Source organism: Hypanus sabinus, chromosome 9 (assembly GCF_030144855.1).
Source record: "Hypanus sabinus isolate sHypSab1 chromosome 9, sHypSab1.hap1, whole genome shotgun sequence".
NCBI lineage: Eukaryota > Metazoa > Chordata > Chondrichthyes > Myliobatiformes > Dasyatidae > Hypanus > Hypanus sabinus.
Window position 1 is genome coordinate 154,739,621 of NC_082714.1, and position 27,195 is coordinate 154,766,815.

General features: G+C 44.6%; 1 protein-coding gene across 5 annotated transcripts in view; it reads right to left on the reverse strand.

Annotated features, from left to right (window-relative positions):
• The window catches only part of LOC132399926 (tumor protein p53-inducible nuclear protein 1), a 52,731-nt gene that overhangs the window by 12,384 nt on the left and 13,152 nt on the right, over positions 1-27,195 (reverse strand). For 3 of the 5 annotated variants that reach the window (XM_059980873.1, XM_059980870.1, XM_059980874.1), the window contains exon 2: positions 5,075-5,349. In XM_059980873.1, coding sequence (XP_059836856.1) covers positions 5,075-5,192 — 118 coding nt within the window. In that variant the 5' untranslated portion in view covers positions 5,193-5,349. Of the gene's footprint in view, positions 1-5,074; positions 5,350-10,282; positions 10,331-12,792; positions 13,564-27,195 lie in introns of those variants that run through there. The other 2 variants (XM_059980872.1, XM_059980871.1) reach the window with 2 other exon arrangements.

The window sequence follows — 27,195 nt, forward strand, 5'->3', positions numbered from 1 at the left end:
ATGCTGCTTTCTTGTGGCAGCGTTCCATGTAAATGTGGTCAGTGGTGGGGTGGGCTTTGCCTGTGATGGATTGGGCCGTGTCCATCACTGTATGTAGACTTTTCCATTCCTGGGCATTGGTATTTCCACAAGAGGCCATGATGCAACCAGTCAGGATACTCTTCACCGTGCCTCCAGAGAAGTTTGTCAAAGTTTTCAGTGACATGCTGAATCTACACGAATTTCTAAGGAAGCAGGGGTGCTGATGTGCCTCCTTTCTGATGGCACGTGCACGCTGCTCCCAGGACAGATCCTCTGGTCCAATAATGCCACGGGCACATGGGAGAGAAGTGATTGCAATCCAGCAGCAAAACAGAGTGATGGATGGCGCGATCTCCCAGGTCACTGGTCAACTGGTGACCTCCCGTGCACCAGTAAGGGGTGAAAGGTTACTGAGAGTCATCAGGGCTGCAGAGACGAGACTACAATCAGTTCCACAATTGAATGGCACAGTAGCTTTGAGCACAGGAGCAATGACCTCTCGCCAATTTGTAGCCAGGCTCATATTGAACAGCTGGCGGGTTCAGGAAGTTCCACGAAACCGGTCAGGTATTGAAAGGTCTAGATACAGTGGGGGTTCCCTATTGTGGGGGAGTTTCAGACCAGAGGATACATCCTCAGAACTTTAGAACAAAGATGAGGAGACTTTTTTTTAGCCAGATGGTAGTGGAGGCCAAGTCAGAGGGTATACTTAAAGCAGAGGTTAATAGGTTCTTAGTTAGTAAGGGTGTCAAAGGTTACAGGGAAAAGACAGGAGAATGTAGTTGAGGGGGTTAGTAAATCAGCCAAGACAGAATGGTGGAGCAGACTCGATGGGCCAGGTAGCCCAATTCTGCTCCTATATCTTTTGATTATTACCTTTTTCTGAACCCTCCTCATTCCAGATTATCAGCAGCTATTTTACTTGCAGCCATTTCAAACAGTTCATAGGCTGCAGCTGAGAGAGAGAGAGGGGGACTTGTTCTCGGGCCCTGCAGGAATCAGCAGCACTTCCACTGCACACCTGTAGGGGGCAGATGTTCACCATAACCCAATGACCAAGGAGATCCAATACTGGCTTTTGGCAGCAGTAAACCCCTTCGTTAAAAGATAACATTTAATCTGCGTTTAGAGGGAAAAATATTTACTTTATTTATTCAGAGATGCAGCATAGAATAGGCCCTTCTGACCTAATGATCCACTCGCCCTGCAGCCCACTTATTTAACCCTAGCCTAATCACAGCTTAGAATGATTAATGTCTTTGGGCTGTGGGAGGAAACTGGAGCACCTGGAGGAAACCCACACATTCACGGAGGGAGTGCAAACTCCTTCGGCGCCAGATTTCAACTCCAAACTCTGGAACGTGGAAAAGGGAATCAGTGGGACTGAATATCTGCATCCAGAGGGGTTGGCATATATATCACCTCCTCCTGGGTCTGTGTCTCCATCCCTTTCTCCTATTGTCCACTCTCCTCTCCTATCAGATTCCTTCTTCTCCAGCCATTTATCTTTCTAACTCACCTGACTTTCCAGGGAGCCTCCTTCCCCTACCCTCACTTTTTTTATTTTGGCATCTTCCCCCTTCCTTCTCATTCCTGAAGAAGGGTCTCGGCCTGAAAGATCGACTGCCTATTCATTTCTACAAATGCTGCCTGGCCTGCCTCTTTCCTCCACATGTTGTGTGTTTTACTCTAGTTCCCGCATCCGTGCACTTTCTCACATTTAAATAGTGTTGGGCCAAATGGTCAGCTCTGCACAATATTTTGTACACAATATCCCTTCTAGCTACAAGCAGCTGGAACAAGTGACTAGATCTAGTGCCATTGCTTGCAAAGTAAGAGCCCAAGGGACAGTGCAGTCTGTTACAAACAGTTCATTCTAAAGCACAAGACCAGGAAGGAAACAGCTGGAGAATTAGTCATCAGAACAGCAAGGTAAAGGGGTACATTTCCCATGGGCAGATTTCACCCTCGGGGACAACTGGATTATTTAGAGATACAGCGTGGTCAGGCTCTTTTGTCCCTGCAGCCCAGCCTAACCACAGGACAATTTCCAACAATCAATTGAACTTCTAACTAGTATTCTTCGGACTGTGGGAAGACACCCGTGCACACACAGGGAAGGAACGCACGTGCTCGCTTATAGAGGATGCTGGAATTGAACTCGAAACACTTAACGCCCCGCTATGCTGCCATGGTGCCGGGAGGGGAAGGGTGAGGTGGGATAAAGTATTATTCCTTCTGTGACACTGTTAACACGGGGCAGACCCACTGGGGCGAAGCACATGCAAGTTTAAGTTGTATTCAACCATCCACATGTATGCAGCCAAATGAAACAGTGTTCCTCTGGGGCCAAGGTACAAAACATAGCACCAACAGTCACACACAGCACAAGGCCCATATTATTACAATACATGTAAAACATAGTCACACAAAAAAAGGCCAAGTCTGAGTGTCGTGAGCTACAGCTTGACAAATTCCAAACGCAATCCAAAGCACTGTGTATTGACAGACCAGTATTTAGATCATTCCCACCAACAAGCAGTCATGAACATACTGCCATGAGTACCCATTCAGAGCAGGCACCTTCCCATCACATTAAACCAGGGCGTGAGACCAGCTCCCAGTATATTCACTTTCAGTTCTCTTTTTTTAAAAACACAGAAAATTGATGCGACAGAGCTTTACATCCCAATGCTTGTGCAAGGTCTTTGGTGAGGAGCCATGTTTTTCCTGAAGATATCCCAGTTTCTGCCTCTTCCTTCAGGACAATCCATAAAGCCTAACTCTCCAACCAAACTCATCCTTGTTGACCAAGACGACCCCTTAAGCTACCCTCATTCACACTTTTGACCCATATTCTCCTAAAGCAGGGGTTTGGTATTGGTCCATGGCATTAAAAAAAAGTTGGAAACCCCTGCCCTACATCTTTCCTATGTACCTGTCCAAATGTCCTCTAAATATCATTATAGTACCCACCTCTGCTCTTCCCCTAGATGGGGAGGACTCAAGAGTTAGATTAAGCAACACCACAGGTTTCTACTGAACATTACCCTTCAAGAAGATGAGTTTCTACTTGTAGAGCACCAAACTTCACAACCTTTCTCACTCTTACTGTTTCCACATACCCTACTGAGGAAAAGATGGGTAATCAAAGAAGTCATCAAAAAATCACACAGCATCTTGGTGTCAAGGATTTTTTGGAAGTTTGGATTTGATTTGGACTTGGATATATTTGTGGTGATAACAAGTGATTTTTGTGCTTTATTACATCATAAGATATAGGAGCAGAATTAGGCCATTTTATTATATAAGGAGTAAATGAGAGATGAGAGTGGATATAACTGGAAAGAGACACAGGAGAGGTAGTAATGGTGGACAGGGAAAGAACAGATGTATCTATGTAACAGTTTCTTCCACCAAGCCATCAGATTCCTCAATACCCAGAGCCTGGACTGACACCAACTTACTGCCCTCTACTGTGCGTATTGTCTTGTTTATTATTTATTGTAATGCCTGCACTGTTTTGTGCACTTTATGCAGTCCTGGGTAGGTCTGTAGTCTAGTATAGCTTTCTCTGTGTTGTTTTTTTATGTAGTTCAGTCTAGTTTTTGTACTGTGTCATGTAACACCATGGTCCTGAAAAATGTCTCGTTTTTACTGTGTACTGTACCAGCAGTTATGGTCGAAATGACAATAAAAAGTGACTTGACTTGTATCTAATAAACATTTTGTGTCTGTCATCACAAGCAGTGTGCCAGGAATTTGAGATTGTCGGGGGGCAGCAGTTGCTATTACTAAGGGAAGGTACTTGGGAAGCTGGAAGATCTGAAGGTAAATGAGTCACCTGGATGAGGTGGACCACACCCCAGGGTTCTGAAAGAGTTAGCTGAAGAGATTGTAATCTTTCAAGAATCACTAGATTCTGAAATAGTTGCAGAGGACTGGAAAATTGCAAATGGTAGTCCACTCTAAGAAGAGAGAGAGGCAGAATTGGAGTCCATTATTAAGGATGAGGCTTTAAGGCACTTGGATGCACATGATACAATACGCCAAAGTCAGGATAGACAAAGGAGAGTCAGGGGATGTTGTTTACATGGATTTTCAGAAGCCCTTTGATAAAGTTTTGCACAAGAGGCCCATGGATTTACAGGAAAGACTCTAGCATGGATAAAAGTTTGGCTGATGGGCAAAGAATGTGAAGAAAGGGGGCCCTTTCTGGTTGGCTGCCGGTGACTAGTGGTTTTCAGCAGGGGCCGGTGTTGGAGCCGCTTCTATTCACAATATATATCAATGATTTGGACAATGGAATTGATGGCTTTTTGGCCAAGTTTGCAGACAATACGAAGATAGGTGGAGGGACAGGTAGTGTTGAGGAAGCAGAAAGTCTGCAGAAGGAATTGGGCAGATTGAAAGAACGGACAAAGAAATAGCAGATGGAATATAGCGTAGGGAAGTGCATGGTCACGCATTTTGGTAGAAGGAATAAAGAATGTATTTAAAACAGAGATTGAAAAGTTCTTGGGTAGTCAGGATATCAAAGGTTACAGGGAAAAGGCAGGAGAATGGGGATGAGAGGGAAAAGTAATCAGCCATGATGGAATGGAGCAACAGAATCGATGGGCTGAGTGGCCTAATTCTGCTCCTATGTTGTATCGTCTTATGAGCACGTCACCGTGAACTATCCCAAGATTCATTTTCTTGCAGGCATTCACAGTTGAACAAAGAAATACAACAAAGTCTATGAACAACTACGCAACGACTTAGAAGCAACCAATGTGCAAAAAAAAACTCTGCAAATACAACAAATAATAACAAACAATAAGTAAATAAATAACATTGAGAATATGGCTTGTTAAAGCCTTGAAAGTAAGTCCGTTGGCTGAGGAATCGGTTCAGCGTTGAGGTGAGTGAAGTTATCAACACTGGTTCAGGAGCCGGTGGTAACTGTTCCTGAAGCTGGTGGTTCATTTAAAAAAAAATTCCCAGAATTCAAAGAATGATTCTGAAAACGAACTGTACTCCTAGCCACTGAGATTACATGCTTCAAACTCACCTGGAAAGTCAACAATTAGCCAGCCATCGTCCTCCTTCTCGGTCAATTTGGGATCAGGAGCCAGTGTGCAGACATCTTTAGAGTCCGCATAGAAGAAGCTGGTGAATCGGTGGAACATGGCAGTCTGATCGTGGGGCGGCTCACAGGCAGGCAACCAATCTTCGGGGGACTGGCAGGAGGCTGGTGGGCGAGCAGCACAAGGAGATCCCTCAGACGGCGGGCAGAGCTCAGAGGCCTGTCATAAGGTGACCACTTGGTTCAGTTGAAAAGAAGGCCTAGAACAAGAGGGCAAAAACAGTAAAACTTTTACCCAAGACAAATAACTAACAAATGCCTTTCTTCCCATATGACAAAGCAGCTGAATTGGGCCATTTGGCCCATCGAGTTCTGCTCTGCTGTTCCATCATTATTATCCCCCTCAGCCCCATTCTCCCCATAACCTTCGATACCATTTCTAATCAAGAACCTATCAAACTCTACTTTTAATATACCCAATTACCTGAATCTACATCTATCTGTGGCAATGAATTTCACGGACTCACAACCTTCTGAAGGAATGTTCTTGCATACAGTGGCTATACCCTCTGGTCCTAGACTCCCCCACGATACTCCGTATCGACTCTATTTGGGGTTTTCAGTATTCGATGAGATCCTGCTCCTCAGTTTTCTAAACTCTAATGAGTACAGTCCCAGAGCCATCAAACGCAGCTCATATGTTAACCCTTCCATTCCAGGGGTCATTCTTCTGAACCACCAATGGATGATCTCCAACATCAGCACAGCCTTCATGCGATAAGGGGCACCAAAACAGCTCTCAATACTCCAAGTGCAGTCTTACCAATACCTTGTAAAATCTCAAAACCAACACTCCTGCAAACCATTGAAGACAACAGGATACTAGTATTAAATAGATCAGGGGTGGGCAAACTTTTTGATTTGAGGGCCACAAAGGGTTCTAAAATTTGACAGGGGGGCCGGACCAGGAGCAGATGGACGGACTGTTTTGGTAATACACCTCATAAGAGAAGATAAAATATCATGGGATATGTAGAAAACATGTGCTTTAATTTCAATTGAAAATGAACAAATGCATTACAACAAAATATCTGTCTTTGAAGTCCCATGGTATTTAGCTATTTATTGAAATGACTTTTAAGACACTGAAAATTAAATGAATAAAATACAGCTTTTTTAATAGTAACAGTTATTATTTTAAAACACTGAAAATTCTGTTATCCTTCAAGATATTATCATCATCACTCTCCTCCTGACTGTCTTTATTTCAAAAACGGTAGGAGATGCAGGTCTACTTGTCCTGCTCCTTCTTATTCAATTGTCCCCTGTGCCAAAACTCAACGACGACTAGCCAGTATGCGGAGCGCGTTATTTGATCTGGAGCGCATTTTTTTATTTTGAGAACGTACGTGCACCTGCGCACTACACGTCCATCACTTAACAGAAATGACATGTAACATGTAAGGCTTATTGAAAAAAATATTTTCAAATGCATCTTTTACATAACACAACAAAGAAACTTATTTTTAATTTCAGTGGGAACAGTGTTGTAGGTCTCCCTTTTTAGCCAGCGCATCAAAGTCTGGATTTAGTTTTGTTGTGGCGATTTTCAGGATGGATCTGAGGTGTTGGTCAGTTAACTTGGATCTGTGGCTGGCTTTGTTGATGTTCATGACGCTGAACGCCTGTTCACACAAATAGGTCGAGCCGAACAAAGAGTAAAGCGCAAATGTGGAGTAATACGCTGTACCTCAACAAAGGTCAATGTGTAGCGGTGTGCTACACGCAGCGCTAAAATTACGACATGGAGTCGGTAACTGCAGTCGAAGAAAAAAACTTTATTCGAAATCCCCAGCCTCACTTTTAAGCCTCCCTCAACCTGCCCCCCCGTGGCGCAGAGGCTCCAAAGCTCTGTGCTCGCAAATCCCCGCAGGCTATCTCCCTTAGCCGGAACGCTGGCTAATTGTGAGCCGGTTCGGATGTGCCAGGAAATGGGTCGCCACAAATGTATATAGAGTGCGTCATCTATTGGGAAAACGCCAGAATTGCGGGGGAAAAACGTTAACAAGGTTTATTAATATAATTTCATCAAGTTCTGCGGGTCGGATTAAAAAGCTTAACGGGCCGCATATGGCCCGCGGGCCTTAGTTTGCCCATGCCTGAAATAGAGGGACTCAATATGCCATCTACTGGAACTCCACTTAAACCTTAAATGGCCGCACACTCCGGGGACAATTTCAAGTGTGATAACGATCAGCAAACACCATCTCCGGTTGGTTGTATTCCTGCAGATTTCATCGCATGCTTCCCTTCCGTTGGCTGCGATTCGAGTGCACTGGAATGCAAGAAGCTGCAGGGAATAGACAACTCTGTCCAATACACCGTGGGCACATCCCTCCCAACCATCGGTCATATCTACAGCAGCTTCCAAAGACCTTCCATAAGGGAAGTGATTGAATAGGTTAGGACTTTATTCCTTGGAACATAAGAGAGTTGAGAGAGATATAGAAAATTCTGAGGGGTATACATAGGGCAAGTGCAAACAGACTTTTTCCCACTGAGGTTCTGTGAGACTACGGGTCACCGGTTAAGGATGAAGGATGAAAAGTTTAAGGGGGAACATGAAGGGAAACTTCTTCACTCAGAGGCTGCTGAGAGTGTGAAACGAGCTGCCAGCACAAGTAGTACACGAGAGCTTAATTTCAATGTTTAGAGAAGTTTGGATAAGTACATGATGGGAGAGGTATGGAGGGCTATGGTCCCGGTGCAGATTGAAGTGAGTCGGCAGTCTAAATGGTTTGGCATGGACTAGATGGGCCAAAGGGCCTTTTACTGTTGTACTTTTCCGGGACTCTATCCCCCACCATCTGGTCCAGGCACAGCTACCATCAGGCAGAAGGTAGAGAAGCCTGAACACCACGAGGAGCAGCAGCTATGGAGGGGAATAAACAGCCAGTGTTTCAGGCAGAGACCCTTCATCAGATCAGGCTCAAAATATCAACTGGTTATTCCCCTCCATAGATGCAGAGATCCTCCAGCATTTTGTGCTTTGCTGAAGATTCCTAGCTTCTGTTACAGAAACCTGGCGTTCCAACACCACCAGGCACAGGAATAGCATCAGGTTTAATACCACCAGCATATGTTGCTAAATTTGCTGTCTTGTAGCAGCAGTACTTCGCGATGCATAATAATAAAATAAATTGCATACACAAATGCCAATATACAAGTACCCATGACTGTGACTGGATTTCAGCTGTAATAGTCCTGAATGGGAAAATTTGATGATTCCCATCGGAACTGCATGCAAACTTCGCCAATTAATTCTGTCTTCTTGAAGAACTACTTGCCCTCAATCAATCCAGTTCCTGAACCAACCAACAAGTTCCTAATCACTACAGATTAGCAACACTACAAACACTTCACACTAAAAGTGACTTTTATTTTGTGTTCCAAGAATTATGTACAACATATGACTGATTCATGCTTTTCCTGTGAGTGTTGTGTGTCTGATATGATGTAGAGTTATAAAATCAGGAAAGTACAGCACAGAGACAGTCCTTTTGGCCCATCTAATTTGTGCCAAACCACTTGGACTGCTTTCCCATCAACCTGCCTCCATCACCCGACCATCCACGTATCTACCCAAACTTCATTTAAACGTTGAAATCAAGTTTGCACGCATCATTTGTACTGGCAGTTTGTTCCACACACTCACCACTCTGAGTGAAGTTTCCCCCTCATGTTCCCCTTAAACTTTTCACCCTTCACCCTTAACCCATGACCTCTGGTTGTAGTCCCACCCAACCTCAGTGGAAAAAGCCTGCTTGCATTTACTGCCTATACCCTCAGTTTTGTACACCTCTATCACATCTCCTCTCAACCTTCTGCCTTCTGAGGAATGAAGTCCTAACATATTCAAACTTTCCTTTTCACTCAAGTGTATCAGTCCCGGCAATGCCCTAGTAAACGTGCTCGAGATGCTGCTGCAAGCAAGATTTTCACTGCACAAGTGCGGATAAGCTGGACTTTGACTTTTATCCACATCCTTCCCAGACTAATCCAAAAACAGTCTCTTCAGAATAAAATCAGAAAATAACAGACAGAAACAGAGTCAAAGGTGAGGGCCAGAGACCCCCCATCAGCAGCAATCCCTCTAACCCTGTAGATTTTATTAACTGAAGAGTATAAAATACAGCACAAAGAAAATCTTCCACATTTTTGTAAACTTTTAAATTTAGATAGTATTGGCATTCAGCGGGTCAGTGATTTATTAACAATGAGCTACCAAGTTCCATTCTGTGTTTATTGTTACACTTTGTAACAGTGTTATACCTTGAAACACTGACAATATAAGTACATTGAAGCTCTAAAACGGTTCAAAGTAAAGGTTGTGGTACATTTATTATTTAGAACATTTATGGATTATGTTCATTTACACAATTAATTGCACGCTATTTGACAATTATGAGCATGATTTCAAAATTATATTAACATTGTAGAAAAGAAAGTCCCAGCTGCGTAGTAACAAAGGCTATGTGCGCGGGAGCATTTCAGTTACCGCGAGGCCGTGCAGCAGCGCAGCTTGAAGCGAACAGTGCTTGCCAGATAGATCCTTGATTGAAAATGATAATTCCATTTTTCACACAAAGTACACTGCAGATGCTGTGGTCAAATCAACACGTACAACAAGCTGGAGGAACTCAGCAGGTCCGACAGCATCCGTGAAAATGAGCAGTCAACATTTCTGTCCGAGACCCTTCATCAGGACTGAAGGAGGAGGGGGCCGGGGCCCGATAAAGATGGTGGGGGGAGGGTGGGAAGGAGAAGGCTGGTAGGTGTCAGGTGAAAAACCAATCAGAGGAAAGATCAAGGGGTGGAGGAGGGGAAGCAGGGAGGGGGTATTCCATTTCTCTCTCCACGAAAGCTGCCCAACCTGCTGAGTGTTTCCAGTACGTGTTTCATTTCACTTTTCCAATAATTGCTGAATGGTTTTTGATTTTCAGTGCATATTATTATCCGATTAAGCCTTTTCTCTTAACAGATTTCCAAAACTGTTACAATGTGTTTGGTAAAACTACGCTCCATTCAATGCTGGCAATTTTTCCAAATTTGTTTGATGTATCGAGATTCCAGGACAAGAGTTTACAACCTTGACAGTGAGCCGTCACGGTTAATCACCCTACCAATACTCACTTTGACTAACAGCCACAGGCGAGATGCCAGTAAGCCAGGTTCCAGATCCTTGAAAACAAAGAATAGAATTAGGAGATCTCCATTGGGCATTTGTACCATTCTGATCTTCAGCTCTGTGACACTTCCCAAATGCCCCATTTCTCTTTAATCCACTCCTTGAATATCCTTCCAAGGACTCACCAACATTTGCAGGGAAAATGTTCATTTCTGTACTGAGTCGCACACCTGATATTGGGGGCTATGAATTAATTTATATATTGAGGTAACTATAGCCTAATCAGTGGACAATTTACAACGAGCAATCAGCCTACTGACCTTTGGGCTGTGGGAGGAAACTGGAGGAAACCTGCACGGTTATAGGCAGCTGTGGGAATTGAATCTCAGCTGCCTGTGTTGAACTAACCACTACACCTCTATACCGCCCCATGGTAGTGTAGTGATTAGCACATCTTACAATGCCGGCTGCAGAATCAGACAGGGTTCAATTCCCATCACTGCTCGTAATTCTTCCTGTGAGTGTATGGGTTTCCTCCCACATTGCAATGACGTATGGTTAGGGTTCAGAGTCAATTTGTTATCAGAGAATGCACACTTCACCATATACTACCATGACATTTGTGGGCTTTCAGAGCAGAACAGAGAAATATAATAGAATCAATGAAAAACTACAAAGTCTCGCAAACAACCAATGTGCAAAGACAACAAATTGTGCACACAAGTAGATAAATCACACTGAGAACATGAGTTGTAGAGTTCTTGACAGCGAGTCCATAGATTGTGGAATTAGTTCAAAGTTGAGGTGAGTGAGGTTCTCCACGCTGGTTCGGGGTAGTACCTGAACCTGGTGGTGTGGGTCCTGAGGCTCCTGTAACTCCTTCCCCACGGCAGCAGTGAGAGGAGAGCATGGCCTGAACGGTGGGGGTTCTTGGCGAGTTGTGGGCACGCTATGTTCACACTTGTGAGCTGCCCAGCACAACACTCGATGCATGTGACACTTTCCACTGCATGTTTTGACATTTGTGACAATAACACAATCTTTATCTCTAGCCCTTTTTTCCTGGGCCGGAACAATTCAGCAGGAGCCAATGTTATCCCCCATTAAGCACCCTTAGAAATTTGAACAATTAGATCAAAGACAGACACAATATGTAAACTTAGAATGGTGGAAATAGTCCCCAGATCCACACATGCTGCTGGAGGGTGCAAGCAGAGTGAAACCACCATTCGCTGGAACAGAGTCAAGGCCGACACTGCACTTGATGAACTGGCTATCTCAGTAATTGATCTGGTGATGTTATTGCCATACTGCCTTTATCAAGTATATTCTTAGATGTGGTAACAACCCTTACACTGTATACAACAGGCTAAATACACAAGTGAAGCAGTTACTCTTCATTAGCAGTGAAAGCCAACATACCATTGAAAGTTCAAAGTAAAAACATGTCGCCCTATTCATTTCCTTGTGGGCATTCTCAATAAATCTATAATAGAATCAATGAAAGACCCCACCAACTGGACTACACCATTACAAAGAAAGCACACATATGCCTCTCCTTCCTTAAGAGTTGCAGAAATTCAGCATGACATCTAAAACTTCAACAAACTTCTATAGATGTGTGGTGGAGAGTGCATTGACTGGCTGCATCAGACGCTGGCAGTGCAGAACAGGTATTCAAAAGAAAATAAACTGTGCAAATACAAGAACAAAAATACTAATAAATCAATAAGCAATGAACACCAAGAACATGAGATGGAGGCTTGAAAGTGAGTCCATGGGTTGTGGGAACAATTCAATGATGGAGCAGTGGAAGTTGAGTGAAGTTCTCTCTTTTGGTTCAAGAGCCTGATGGTTGAGGGGTAGTAACTTCCCCTGAACCTGGCAATGTGAATCCTGAGGCTCCTTGTAACTTCTTCCTGGTGGCAATTGTGAGAAGAGAACATATCCTGGGTGGTAGGGGTCTTTAATGCTGTGTTCCTGCAACAATTCACAAAGATGTGCTCAATGGTGGGAGCGACTTTGATGGGGGAGTGCTTTACCTGTGATGGACTGGGCGGTATCCACTATTTTTTGCAGGATTTATTGTTCAAGGGCATTGGTGTTTCCAGACCAGGTTGTGATGCAGCCAGTCAATATTCTCTCCACCACACATCTATAGAAGTTTGTCAGACTTTTGGATGGCATGCTAAACATTCACAAACTCTTAAGTAGAGGCGCTGTCATGCCTTCTTCACAATTGGACTTGCATGCTGAGCCCAAGACAGGTCCTCTGAAGTGATAATACCAAGGAATTTAAAGTTGCTGACCCTCTCCACCTCTGATCCCCCAATGAAGGCTGGCTCATGGACCAGATGTTGTTGTCAACTCAAACTGACTAGAGTCTGCAAGTGAGGAAATTGAGGACCTAATTGCACAAGGAGGTTTTGAGGCAAAGGCTTATTGATTAGTTTTGAAGGGATGATGGTATTAAATGCCGAGCTGAAGTCGATAAAGAACATCCTGATGTATGTACCTTTGCTGTCCAGATGTTCCACGGTGGAGTGAAGAGCTGATGAGATGGCATCTGCTGTGGACCTGTTGTGATGGTAGGCAAATTGGAGCAGATCCAAGTCACTTCTCAGGCAGGAGCTGATCGGTTTCATCACCGAACTGTCAAAACATCTCACTGTGGATGCAAGTGCTATTGGATGATAATCATTGAGGTAGGCTACCAAGTGCTTCATAGGCACTGGACTGCATTGAAACCTGCTTGAAGTAGGTGGATACTGAAGTGAGAGGTTAAAGATCTCGGTGAAGACTCCAGCTGGTTGATCAGCATAGGTTCTTCATACTTGGCCAGGGACCTAGTATCTGCATTGCTTTCCATGGGTTCACCCTCCTGAAGGTTGCTCACATCCCTGAATCCGTGCCTAACCCGAGTGCTAACGTCAGGCGACTGGACAGCAGGGACACACAGATCATGCAGAACACCTAGCCACACCTCAGAGTTGTACAGCGCAGAAACAGGACCCTCGGCTCACCAGTCTCCTGCTACCTATACTGATCCCAAGCTGCCTGCGTTTCCCTCCATGCCTTGTCTATTCAAGTGCCTGTTTAAGCGTCGTGACGGTATTACTGGATTTCATCACCTCCTCTAGCAGCACACTCCAGAGACCACAGAACGTTTCATTAAATTCAAAATCCAAAGCCTGAACACATTCCCGTGGGATGCAGGTTTTACGTCATTAAACAGCACAGGCCCTCGGTAAATCGTGCCAAAAGGACCTTTAACCTGCTGTAACATCAATCTAACCTTTTCCTCCCATATAGGCACATCGATGACAAAAATAGTGGGCTATCCATCCAGGAGTTTCTCAAATGTATCACCAACACTAGCATCTTGCTCCACGTATCCACCACTGAAAAAAAACCCAACTTGGCTCTGATATCCACAACCTCCACCCCCCACCCCCGATATTTTCCTCCAACCAATTTAAAATTATTCTCTAATCATCTTAAAATGCCCTCTCACATTAGCCGTTTCCACCCTGGGCAAAAGTCTCTGGCTATCCACTTGCTCTATTCCTCTCATCTTCGACACCTCGATTAAGTCACCTCTCATCCTCTTTTGCTCCACACGGAAAAGCCCTAGCTTGCTCGACCTCTTAAAATCTTTCCCCTCAGATCCTGCTTCCTTGAATCTTGAACTAATGGCCTCGTGTCTTTGATACCCCTACCAGAAGGAAAGAAAATGAATAATCTACCCTGTCCATCAGGTCCCACCTCAGATCCCATCACTCCAGGAAAAACAAGGTAACGATGGATGTTTTGGATGCAGCAATGGTACCAAAGTTGCAATTGGCCTTTATAGGGTCATAGAGCACCACTGTACAGAAGCCGGCCCTTTGGCCCATCTAGCCAATGCCGGCCTGGTTTCCTGCCTAGTCTGTCTACCTGCACCCAGACCATAAACCTCCATTCCATTCTCATCCTTGTGCCTATCCCAACTTTTCCTCTGGCTCTCATTGTTTAAAACTCAGGGTTTCTATTTCTCTGCCAAAGAAGATGATCTCACCTATTCCAAGTCATATTGCATCAGCCACATCCCCACCCATTCACATCCCCCTCAAGCCCCTCTTCATCCCCTCCCTTAACAAACACCCCCCATCCCAACTTTGTATCATTCTGGAGAGGAGGAGCAATGAGGAACTAAGGACAAAATTCTATTGAGCACAGAATGTCATTTTGAGGATGCACAAGACAGGATGAGGCCTAATTTGGAGTATTGTGTGCACTTTTGGTCACCTACCTACAGGAAAGATGTAAATAACGTTGAAAGAGTACAGAGAAAATTTTCAAGGATGTTTCCAGGACTGGAGAACCTGAGTTATAAGGAAAGATTGAGTAAGATAGGACTTTATTCCTTAGAACATAGAAGATTGAGAGGAGACTTTATAGAGGTATACAAAATTAAGTTGGGTATAGAGTAAATGCAATCAGGCTTCTTCCACTGTGGTTGGGTGGGACTATAACTAGAGGTCATGGGTTAAGGGTGAAAGGTAAAAAGTTGAAATCTCTTAAAAGGTGAAAAGCCACCAGTGCAAGTGGTGCATGCAAGCTCGATTTCAACTTTTAAGAGAAGTTTGGATAGGTACATGGATGGTAGGGGTATGGCCCAGGTGCAGGTTGATGGGAATAGGCAGTTTAAGTGGCCTGGCATGGAGTAGATGGGCTGAGGGGCCTGTTTTGGTGCTGTATTTCTCCAAGAACGCTAATGGCACCTAATGGGTTAAAAGTGTTCCAGTTTATAAATAGTGCTATCATTCGAAGCTTATTTTGGCTTTATTAGACACGACAGAGCATCGGATTCTGACAGCAGTGAAGACATCAAGACTTCAACCGCAACACATGGAATTTGGTCATTAAAGTCAATCATAGCATCACTGCAGCCTTACAAAACAACACGTTCTGTCAGAACTGCAAGCTTCCAGGAGGCACTCAGTCTACCAGCTACTGTGCATGCTTCCTTTCCACACTATAACTCAGAAATGTTGCCTTACTTGAGGTCTGTTCCAGAACCAAACTTAGCTCACTCCCAAGAGAAAATTTAAAAGGGGCAGGATGAAGAAGAACCTTCCGGAATTAGAAGTTTACCCGTGGTTTCTCCACTAACATTTTAAAGTCATTAAAATAATATCTTAAAGTGAGGAGACACATCACCTGCGAGTCTGGCTAGGTCATCTATGGTGCAATCTCCTCTACCTCGGGGATTGCTTCGCTGAGCTCCATCTGCCACAAAAGGTGGGATTTCCCAGTGGACAACAATTTTAATTCAGCTTCCCCTTCCCACTCTGACAGGCCAGTCCATGGCCTCCTCTACTGCCATGATGAGGCCACTCTCAAGCTGGAGGAGAAGCACCTCATTGTCTGGATAGGCAATGAATCTCAATACATTCCCCTTCTCTCCTTTTCCATTGCCCATTCTGGCTCCCCTCCTACCCTTTTCCTTTCCCTCAGCTGCCCATCACAACCCTCTGGTGCTCCTCCTCCTTCTGATTCTCACAAGGTCCACTCTCTCCTTGCCCATCAGATTACCCCTTCTTCAGCCCTTTACCTCTTCCACCTACCCCCTCCCAGCTTCTTACATCATCCTGCTCCTCACCAATCCCCAGCCAGCTTGTACGCCTTCCCTCTCTTCCCCAACAACTTGTTCCAGCTTCCTTTCGCATCCTTAGAGGTCTCATCCAAGAAAGAACTGTTTATTCCGCTCCATCCAGACTCCCGGAGATCCTCCATCATTCTGTGTGTTGCTCCAGCAGGCTCCCTTACCTTTCCGGAGTCATAGGTGTCCAGCGCCTGCTCCGCTTTGCCCAGTGAGTAGGGAATAAAGAGCAGCACCGTCAACAAATCCCACTGTGGGACTGCTGAGAATAACGGGGGTCCGGCATCAGTCTGGAGGCATCAGTGGAGGCCAAGCACTCAAGCAAAGGGAAGTCAGCTCCTGCATCACAGTAACACTGGGGTAACAAAGAATGAAGGCAAAACCCTATATACTTGGGCTTTAAACATTTTTAAAAGAAACCCATGATAGTCAAGTACACTCACCCTCACCTCCAAACAAGAAGCTCCTTAAAGTTTTTTTTTAAATTACAATTAAAGCTCACATTGATAGCATATTTTCTGTTTTTGGCAATCTATTTGCCTTTTAAAATCTTAAGGTCCTGGAAAACAATTCTTCTCCCAAGTCTCTTGCAGACTGCATCAGGTTTTCCTCCAGGATTTCCCTGTATTTTGCTGCGTTCCATTTTACCCTCTGCCTTCACAAGCCTTCCAGGGCTGCTGCGGTGAAGCATCTCCACAGCTTGATGCAGCCACCACCGTGCTTCATGGTAGGAATACAGTTTTTGATGAGCGGTTTTTGGCTTACATCGAACGTGATAGAAACATAGAAAACCTACAGCACAATACAGGCCCTTTGGCCCACAAAGCTGTGCCGAACATGTCCTTACCTTAGAACTACCTAGGCTTATCCATAGCCCTCTATTTTCCTAAGCTCCATGTACCTATCCAGGAGATTCTTAAAAGACCCTATTGTTTCCGCCTCCACCACAATTGTCGGCAGCCCATTCCACGCACTCACCACTCTTTGAGTAAAAACTCTTACCCCTGATATCTCCTCTGTACCTATTCCCAAGCACCTTAAAACTGTGCCCCTCTTGTGCTAGCCATTTCAGCCCTGAGGAAAAGCCTCTGACTATCAACAATGCCTCTCATTATCTTATACACCTCTAGAGGAAATTACGACACATTTGGATAGCAGTAGAAGGATCAGTCAGAGTCAGCATGGATTTATGAAGGGAAAATCATGCTTGACTAATCTTCTGGACTTTTTTGAGGATGTAACAATGAAAATGGACAAGAGAGAGCCAGTGGGTGTAGTGTACCTGGACTTCCAGAAAGTTTTTGATAAAGTCCCACATAGGATATTAGTGGGCAAAATTAGGGCACATGGTATTGGGGGCAGAGTACTGACATGGATTGAAAATTGGCTGGCTGACAGGAAACAAAGAGTAGCGATTAATGGGTCCCTTTCGGAATGGCAGGCTGTGACCAGTGGGGTACCGCAAGGTTCGGATGCTGGGACCGTAGCTGTTTACAATATACATTAATGATTTAGATGAAGGGATTAAAAGTAACATTAGCAAATTTGCTGATGACACAAAGCTGGGTGGCACTGTGAAATGTCAGGAGGATGGTATGAGAATACAGGGTTACTTGGACAGGTTGGGTGAGTGGGCAAATTATATGGCAGATGCAGTTTAATGTGGATAAATGTGAGGTTATCCACTTTGGTGGCAAGAACAGGAAGGCAGATTACTTTCTAAATGGAGTCAAGTTAGGAAAAGGGGAAGTACGAGATCTAGATGTTCTTGTACACCAGTCAATGAAAGCAAGCATGCAGATACAGCAGGCAGTGAAGAAAGCTAATGGCATGCTGGCCTTTATAACAAGAGGAATTGAGCATAGGAGTAAAGAGGTCCTTCTGCAGCTGTACAGGGACCTGGTGAAACCCCACCTGGAGTACTGTGTGCAGATTTGGTCTCCAAATTTGAGGAAGGACATTCTTGCTATTGAGGGAGTGCAGTGTAGATTAACAAGGTTAATTGCCAGAAAGGCGGGACTGTCATATGTTGAAAGATTGGAGCGACTGGGCTTGTATACACTGGAATTTAGAAGGATGAGAGGAGATCTGATTGAAACATATAAGATTATTAAGGGATTGGACACGCTGGAGGCAGGAAGCATGTTCCCGCTGATGGGTGAGTCCAGAACTAGAGGCCACAGTTTAAGAATAAGGGGTAGGCCATTTAGAACAGAGATGCGGAAAAACTTTTTCACCCGAGAGTGGTGGACATGTGGAATGCTCTGCCCCAGAAGGCAGCGGAGACCAAGTTTCTGGATACATTCAAGAGAGAGTTAGATAGAGCTCATATAGATAGCGGGGTCAAGGGATATGGGGAGAGGGCAGGAACGGGGTACTGATTGTGTATGATCAGCCATGATCACAGTGAATGGCAGTGCTGGCTAGAAGGGCCAAATGGCCTACTCTTGCACCTACTGTCTATTGTCTATCAGGTCACCTCTCATCCTCCGTTGCTCCAAGGAGAAAATGCTGAATTCACTCATGCATAAGGCATGCTCCCCAATCCAGGCAAAGTCCTTATAAATCTCCTCTGCACCCTTTCTATGGTTTCCACATCCTTTCTGTAGTGAGGCGACCAGAATTGCGCACAGTATTCCAAGTGGGTTCTGACCAGAGTCCAAGATAGCTACAATATTACTTCGTGGCTCTTAAACTCAATCCCAAAGTTGATGAAGGCCAACACACTGTATGCCTTAACCGCACAGTCAACCTGCGCAGCAGCTTTGAGTGTCCTATGGACTCAGATCCCAAGATCTCTCTGATCCTCCATTAATGCTATATTCTGCCATCATGTTTGACCGACCAAAATGAAAACTTCACACTTATCTGGGTTGAACCCCATCTGTCACTTCTCAGCCCAATTTTTCATCCTATCAATGTCCCGTTGTAACCTCTGACAGCCCTCCACACTGTCCACAACACCTCCAACCTTTGAGTCATCAGCAGGATTACTAATCCATCCCTCCACTCCCTCATCCAGGTCATTTATAAAAATCACGGAGAAGGGGCCCCAGAACAGACCAGAGGCACACCACTGGTCACTGACCTCCATGCAGAATATGAACCGTCTATAACCACTCTTTGCCTTCTGTGGGCAAGCCAGTTCTGGATCCACAAAGCAATGTCCCCTTGGATCCCATGTCTCCTTACTTTCTCAATAAGACTTGCATGGGGTACCTTATCAAAGGCCTTGCTGAAATCCATATACACTACATCTACAGCTCTACCCTCAATGTGTTTAGTCACATCCTCAAAAAAATTTCAGTCAGGCTCGTAAGGCACAACCTGCCTTTGACAAAGCTATGCTGACTATTCCTAATCATATTATGCCTCTCCAAATGATCATAAATCCTAACTCTCAGGATCTTCTCCATCAACTTACCAACCACTGAAGTAAGACTCACTGGTCAAAAATCTCCTGGGCTATCTCTACTCCCTTTCTTGAAAAAGGGAACAACATCCGTAACCTTCCAATCCTTCGGAACCTCTCCCATCCTCATTGATGATGCAAAGATCTTCGCCAGAGGCTCAGCAATCTCCTCCCTGGCTTCCCACAGTAGCCTGGAGTACATCCTGTCCAGTCCCAGTGACTTATCCAACTCGATGCTTTCCAAAACCTCCAGCACATCCTCTTCCTTAATATCTACATGTTCAAGCTTTTCATTCTGCTGCAAGTCATTCCCTACAATCCCCAAGATTCTTTTCATGGTGAATACTGAAGTAATGTATTCACTAAGTACCTCTGCTATCTCCTCTAGTCCCATACACACTTTTCCACTGTCGCACTTGATTGGTCCTATTCTCTCACATCTCATCCTCTTGCTCTTCACATACTTGTAGAATGCCTTGGGGTTTTCCTTCATCCTGTCCGCCAAGGCTTTCTCTTGGCTCCTTCTGGCTCTCCTAATCTCATTCTTAAACTCCTTCCTGCTAGCCTTATAATCTTCTAGATCTCTATCATTACCTAGTTTTTTTTGAACCTTTCGTAAGCTCTTTTTTTCTTCTTGACTAGATTTACAGCAGCCTTTGTACACCACGGTTCCTGTACTCTACCATCCTTTCCCTGTCTCATTGGAACGTACCAATGCAGAACTCCATGCAAACATCCCCTGAATATTTGCCACATTTCTTCCATTTATTTCCCTGAAAACATTTGTTCCCAATTTATGCTCCCAAGTTCCTGCCTGATAGTCTCATATTTCCCCTTACTCCAATTAAAAGTTTCCCCCACTTGTCTGTTCCTATCCCTCTTCAATGCTGTGGTAAAAGAGAGAGTGATTACAATTTTATCTCCAAAATGTTCTCCCACTGAGAGATCTGACACCTGACCAGGTTCATTTCCCAATACCAGATCAAGTACAGCCTCTCCTCTTGTAGGCTTATTTATATATTGTGTCAAGAAATCTTCCTGAACGCACCTAACAAACTCCACCCCATCTAAGCCCCTCACTCTAGGGAGATGCCAATCAATATTTGGGAAATTAAAATCTCCCACAACAACCGTGTAATTATTACACCTTTCCAGAATCTGTCTCCCTATCTATTCCTCAATGTCCCTGTTACTATTGAGTGATCTATAAAAACCCAGTAGAGTTATTGACCCCTTCCCAGTCTTAACTTCCACCCACAGAGACTCAGTAGACAATCTCTCCATGTCTTCCTCATTTTCTGCAGCCAAGACAATATCCCTGATCAACAGTGCCACACCCCCACCTCTTTTGCCTTCTCCCTGTCTTTTCTGAAAGATCTAAAGCCTGGCACTTGAAGTGGCCAACTCCTGCGACGCTGCTGGTGCCAAACTGTATCGGTCTCTGTCGTTCCTCGGGATTCAGCAGCTGTGTGGAGAGGGGGAGCCTGCTGTTTGGGTAAGAGCTTGTTCTCCTTATCACACTGGCTTGTGCATCATGTAGGCAGTTAAGAAACAATATCCATGGCCCACCCCCACCAACAGAGCACTTCAAAATCAGGAAAAACTGAAGCACATAGCAGGTCAAAGCAAGTAGAACTAAGGGAACTGGAATTGTTTTACTAATGTCACATGTAACGAGACGCAGTGAAACGCTTATCGTGCAGACTGTTCATACAGATCCGATCATTACACAGTGCAGTGAGCTAGAACAAGGTAAACCAGTAACAACGCAGAATGAAGTGTAAAAGCTAGAGAGAAAGTGCAAGTGAACAGCAAGCCGCAAGACCATAATGAGGCAAACGGTGAGGTCAAGAGTCCTTTTTTAAAAAAAAGTCTTATAACAGCCGGTAGAAGCCGTCCTTGAGCGTGGTGACATGATTAATGGGAAACGGGAGGAGAGTGAATGTCCAGGGTAGGCGAGGTCTTTGATTACTTTGATTGCCTGACTGAGACAGAAAGATAGAGGGGAGAAATATATAATGTGAGGAGACAACTTAAATAAGGGGTCAGTGGGGCTGAAGAGAAATCCAAGATGGTGGTGAAAAACACTCAGCAATTGTTAGAATAAAGAATTACATAAAAGTTAGAAGTATTTGGAATAAAGTTTGTGCGCAGATTCAGAAATACCAGCATGTATTTGCATTGTAAATTGTACATGAGTGAGGGGAGAACAGTTCGTGGCGACCCACTTTCTGCGCAGGTGAACCGGCTCACAAATAGCCAGCGCGCAGGGGGAGACTTTGGTAATGCACCTCTGATGTCATTTCCGCCTGGAGAGAGCGGGCGCTAGGGATTAAATGCCAGCGCCGCGAAGTTTGAATGAACTAGTCTCCAAACGACTTACCGTGTCGTTATTTCAGCGCTGTGTGTAGCACATCGCTACATTGGTGACCCCGACAGTCCAAACGGGATTTGGACCAAAGATGACCAACTCTTCATCTGTTCACGCAGTTTCGCTACAACTGCCGACTTTCTGGACGCTGCGACCACGCGGGTGGTTTAGCCAAGCAGAAGCCCAGTTCCAGATTCGGCAGATATCCTCTGATTCCACGCGTTACTACCACATGGTGAGTGCCCTTGACTGGGAGCACATGTGTAGCATATCGCTACAAGGTTACATTTACAATGCAAATCTAACCTCTTCCTCCTACATCGCCCCCCATTTTATAGAACATGAAATAAGCATCTACCTATGATTATACCTGCTGTTGCAAAGTTATATCTTCTGACTAAGTTATAGTCAGAATTACAATGCAGGATAATGAAATGATTATGTCTCAAGAGGAAGGTAGATGTTGAAATCCCAAAGGAAACAGGCTGAAGAGAAATGAAATCCATCAAGTCCTTGGTTTTGACTGAAGTGCTCACATAACATCAGCAGATTGATGAGTGTGGAGTCAGGCCGAAACTGACTGAATATCATCTGTGCGCCTGACAGGATACCCACAGTACTGCACAGCCGAGAAGGCAGCATCAAAACCTGGCCAATGTAAGAAGTGGTTAATTATGCAGACCCAACTTCCAGTAATTTCTCTCCCTTCTCTATTTTCCATTCCCCATTCTGTCTTGTTTCTTACCCGTTTCTCTTCTCACCTGCCCATTACCTCCCACCCTTTCTCCCATGATCAACTTTCATCTCCTCTCAGATTCCTCCTCCTTCAGCACATCAGCTCTTGCACCCATCACCTCCCAGCTTCTTACTTCCCCCTCCCCCAGTTTCACCTATCCCCTGCCATCTTGTACTCCTAACTACCCTTCTCCCCCGCTCCAGTCCCGATGAAGGGTCTTGTCCCAAAATGTTGACTGTTTATCCCCCTCCATAGATGCTGCCCACTGAGATCCTGCAGCACTGTGTGTGTGTGCAGTCTGTGGGTGCCAAGTGTGCACCGGGTCAGAATTTAATAGTTCACCCTACTTCCAGCTTTGTGTCATTGTCTGTTCATTGCCACTTGTTGAGAGAGCATCTCCAAAATTCATCTGTGTACCAGGAACCCAAAGAGGTCATTGATAATAGATCCAATGAGGAATTTTGGAAAAACATTTTAACGAGGGAATGATCGGCATGTGGAATTCATTATTAAACCGAATAGTTGTGGCAAAGAGCATTCAACGGAAAGCCTGATGAGTGGGGATAAAGAAACTGCAGAGGACAAGTGATTCTGCAGATGCTGGAATAATGCCTGCCTTACCCACACAGACAACTCCTTGGCTTTCAGGTAGGGTCCCATCTATGGGGAAAGTGCAGATAATTCTGAATCAAAGCTGGTTCTGCAGAAGTGCCAATAGATTAAAGCATTCAGCCTGCTCCTCTCCGTTTACAGTACATGCAAAAGTCTTAAGTACATATACAGCTCGGATGCCCACTTTTGCACAGTACTGTATTTGTCAGCATGGTCAGAGAGCGAGTTTGTAAATCTGGGAGCAAACAATTTTGGGACTGGCGAGGGTGGAGTGCACAGGAGGGGTGTGGGACAGGTGGCAGAGAAGGAATGCCAGGGCCAGGGGTGGCGTGGGTACAGACGCACCCAGACCCAGCCTCAAGTCATTAGGAAAGATCACTTGATTCCAAACAATTGGTTTCTTAATCATTACAGAATGCCTCTGGTTCTTCCCACTCGCTTCCTCTTTTCCCAACAAGACCCCTTTCCCTGCTCTATTCCCACTATGCCCACAGTAGAGACATATCAGAATCAGGTTTAACAGCACTCACATATGTCATGAATTTTTTTTTTGCAGAAGCAGTACAAAAATTATATAAATAATTTTATATACATAAAATTACAACAGCACCATGCAAAAGTCTTGGGCACCCTAAGCTATATCCTGTATATATGCCCTAGTCTTTTGCACAGTCCCATACATACCAACTTGTCCTACTAGCATTCATAAACAATGCTCAATATGCTGGAGGAACTTAGGTCAGGCAACATCTTTGGAGGGAAATGAACAGTTAACAATTCAACCCGAGACTTCATCAGTCCTCATGTAGCTCAGGATTTCTTTTATTCCGTGAGGGGCTTTCACAATCGGAACCACATGAGGCATATGGTATTCAAATACAGATCGGTCATCTAACTGGTAGAACACACACAAAATGCTGGAGAGATTCAGCAAGTCAGGCAGCATCTATGGATGTTTTGGGCTAAGACCCTTATGAGTGTTGATGAAGGGTCTCAATCCAAAACACTGACTATTTGTTTCCGTCCATACACACTCCCCGACCTTGGAGTTCTTCCAGTATTTACTGTACATTGCTTGGGATTTCCAGTACCTGCAAAATCTCATACTTTGGATTATGTTTTTAAAACATTTGATCTTTTTATTTCAGATTTCGAGCTTCCAGAGTATTTTGCTTTTGAATCCTCTCACTGCTGTTGTGAGATTACTCAACGCGAGTCAGCCACCATGTTTCCCACAGCAATGGTGTAAGCTGGTCGAGCTCTTGCCACAGTTCCAGGGAGCAAAGTTCAGTCCTGACCTCTGGCACTAGGTGGAGTTGTTCAGCAAGACTGTGGACTCTGAGGACTTTGAGGTTCATATTGCACGTGTTCCAACCAGGATTCTGGTTACTGTTTTCTTTGCGGTTCGATCAGGATGAATGATGCGGACTGGGTGGACGCCCCTGAACTGATGGTGGCACGGCCGTGAACTGAACGCAGCTGAATATTACTAGACTCCTGGTTTGATGCTTGGTATGGGGTGCTCTCCTGTTTTGGTCATTTACACAATTTGTTCTTTTTTTTAAAATAAGAATATTGGGTGTTTGATGTATTCTTTGAATGGGTTCCATGGAGTTTGTTTTGTAGGTGCCTGCAGAAGGATGAATTTCAGTCTTGCATTCTGTATACATACTTTGATAATAAATGTACTTTGAATCTTTGAAATGTGTTTAAGTTAGCATTTTACTAACCATTGGAAACTCCAAATAACAAAGACACAGAGGCTATTTACTGTATGTTATACAATGGAATGTTTCACCACAGGCTGTTTCAAGACTCCAAACAAAATCACTCATTATAATTGGTACTTTGTCTTTCCATACAGAGTTTCACATGCTACTAAATCTGATTAACAAAGCTAATTCGTTCCAGGAGAAAGAGGGAGGCTGGATCTGTAGGAATAATTCAAGTGGCTCCATGGTGACTTAACAAACAGTCACAGGGAGAGTTCCAGATCCTGCACAGAAGCTTTGAATTAGAAGATGGTGTTAATTGAAGTCATCTTCTGCAAAGAGGGAGAAGGAAGCAACATATTTACAAAATCTTTTTTATATTCACCTTGATATAGCTTCTTCCTGCTGCTTTTGATTATCTCAGCTTTCACACAAAGGTGGGAAACTCGGGTCACAACACTGCTTTCAAAGGCAGAGATACCATTTACATTTACTACAAGACACAGCAGGGGTTGGCTGCAGGAACGCAAAATGTTGCTCCTCTTTCCTCTCAGCCCCCACCACCTCTCTCTGACGCTCCCTTTCGGCAGCAAAAAAATTTAAATCTTGCTGTAATATCAAAGGATCTGGCGAGACTAAAGGTGCTCACGCCACTCTGTGTGGTGGCCTGAAGCTGGTGCATCGCTGGGTGGGCAGGGTGGAGATGTGGCTCTACCAAAGGAGGTAGACAGCACTCCTTCCCTCCGCTAGCCTGCGGGTCATCGTTGGGTAAGGTGTGGCGCCTGCTTAAGAGTCTCCCCACCCGCCCAATCAGCGTCAATGAAACCATGGGAAGTGGTGGGTGGTCTATGAGCAGCTGGTGCATAATCACAAGATATAGGAGCAGAATTTGCCATTTGGCCCATCAAGTTTGCTCCACAATTTCATCATGACTGATCCGACTTTCCTGTCCACCCTAATCCCCTACTATCTTCCCCGTATCCCTTCATGCCTGACAAATCAAGGATCTCTGCCTTAATACACATGAAGACTTGGCCTCCACAGCTGCCCATTGCAAAGAACTCCCCAGACTCACCAGCCTATCTGGCTAAAGAAATTCCTCATCTCAGTACTAAAAGAACACTCCTCTAAATTCTGAGGCTGCTTCCTCCGGTCCTAGACTCTCCCATCAGAGGAAACCTCTCCACATCCACCATCAACACTCGATAGGTCGCCCCGCATTCTGAGTTCCAGTGAGTACAGACCCAGAGCCATCCATCACTCTTCAAAGCCATTTAATCCTGGAATCAGTTTGCAAAACTTCCTTTGAACCCTCTCAAGTGTCAGCACATCCTTTCTAAGACAAAGGGCCCAAACCTGCTCACAATACTCCAAGAGAGGCCTCTCCAGTGCTTTATAACATCTCAATATCGCACTCTTGCTTTTATATATCTTAGTGCTGTTGACATGAATGCTAACATTGCTTTTGCCTTCCTCACCACAGACTCAACCAGCAAATTAACCTTCTGGGAATCCAACACTAGGTCTCCCGAGTCCCACTGCACTCAGATTTTTGAATTTACTTTTCATTTTGAAGATAGCCAACCTTTCATTTCTACAAAAGTGCATGACCAGTTCCGATTTGAGATGTTTGAAAGGCAAGAAATCCTACTAAGAACATTACTTACTACTAAAAACATTACTTATACCATCAAAGTTGTGGTGAACTATTGCTGCAGACAGTGAGGAGGCGAGGCTGGTTTGGGGAATGAGCCATGCTGGGGCATTGTGGGATGCAATGTGTTCAAGATGGAGTCGGTATCGATGCAGAGATGGAGTGAGCAATTTGGAGAGTCAATACGGGAGAGTTTCGATGTCCGCCCACCTAATCTAGGTGAGAGGTCGGCTCACTCCAAGTGCCGAGCCAATTTGGAGAGATCGAGAACATCTTCGAGCTGCGTGGCCCAAGCGTATCGTGGTACCAGGGTCCGGGTCCTAGAGCAAAGCACTACCCAGTGCTTGGACAATTTAAATGCTGCCACAGATAGACAGGAAGCTTGAAGGCCAAGCTGATTTTAGTCACTGTCCTGTCAATGTTCACTCTTTCTCCATTGTGATGAGACCAAATGATCCAGCTCTTGTGCATTTTTGCCCACTGGTGTAACGGATTGGGATCGAGGCTTGGGCCTACTCTGGGAGTGGGTCCAGGGTCTCAGTCTGATCCATCCGGAATGCTGTTGGCTTTTCTATTGTTTGCAGGAGTTTGAGTATTTTTTTTCCTCTTTCTCTGCACAGTGGTTTTTGGGCTTTTTTTTAAAAAAAACTGGATTCCTTGGGGTTTCTTGCTTTGTGGCTGCCTGTAAGACAAATCTCAACGTGTACAATTTACAAATTTTGATAAATATATTTTGAATCTTGAATACACTTCCTGACACTGTATTCCATCTGCCAC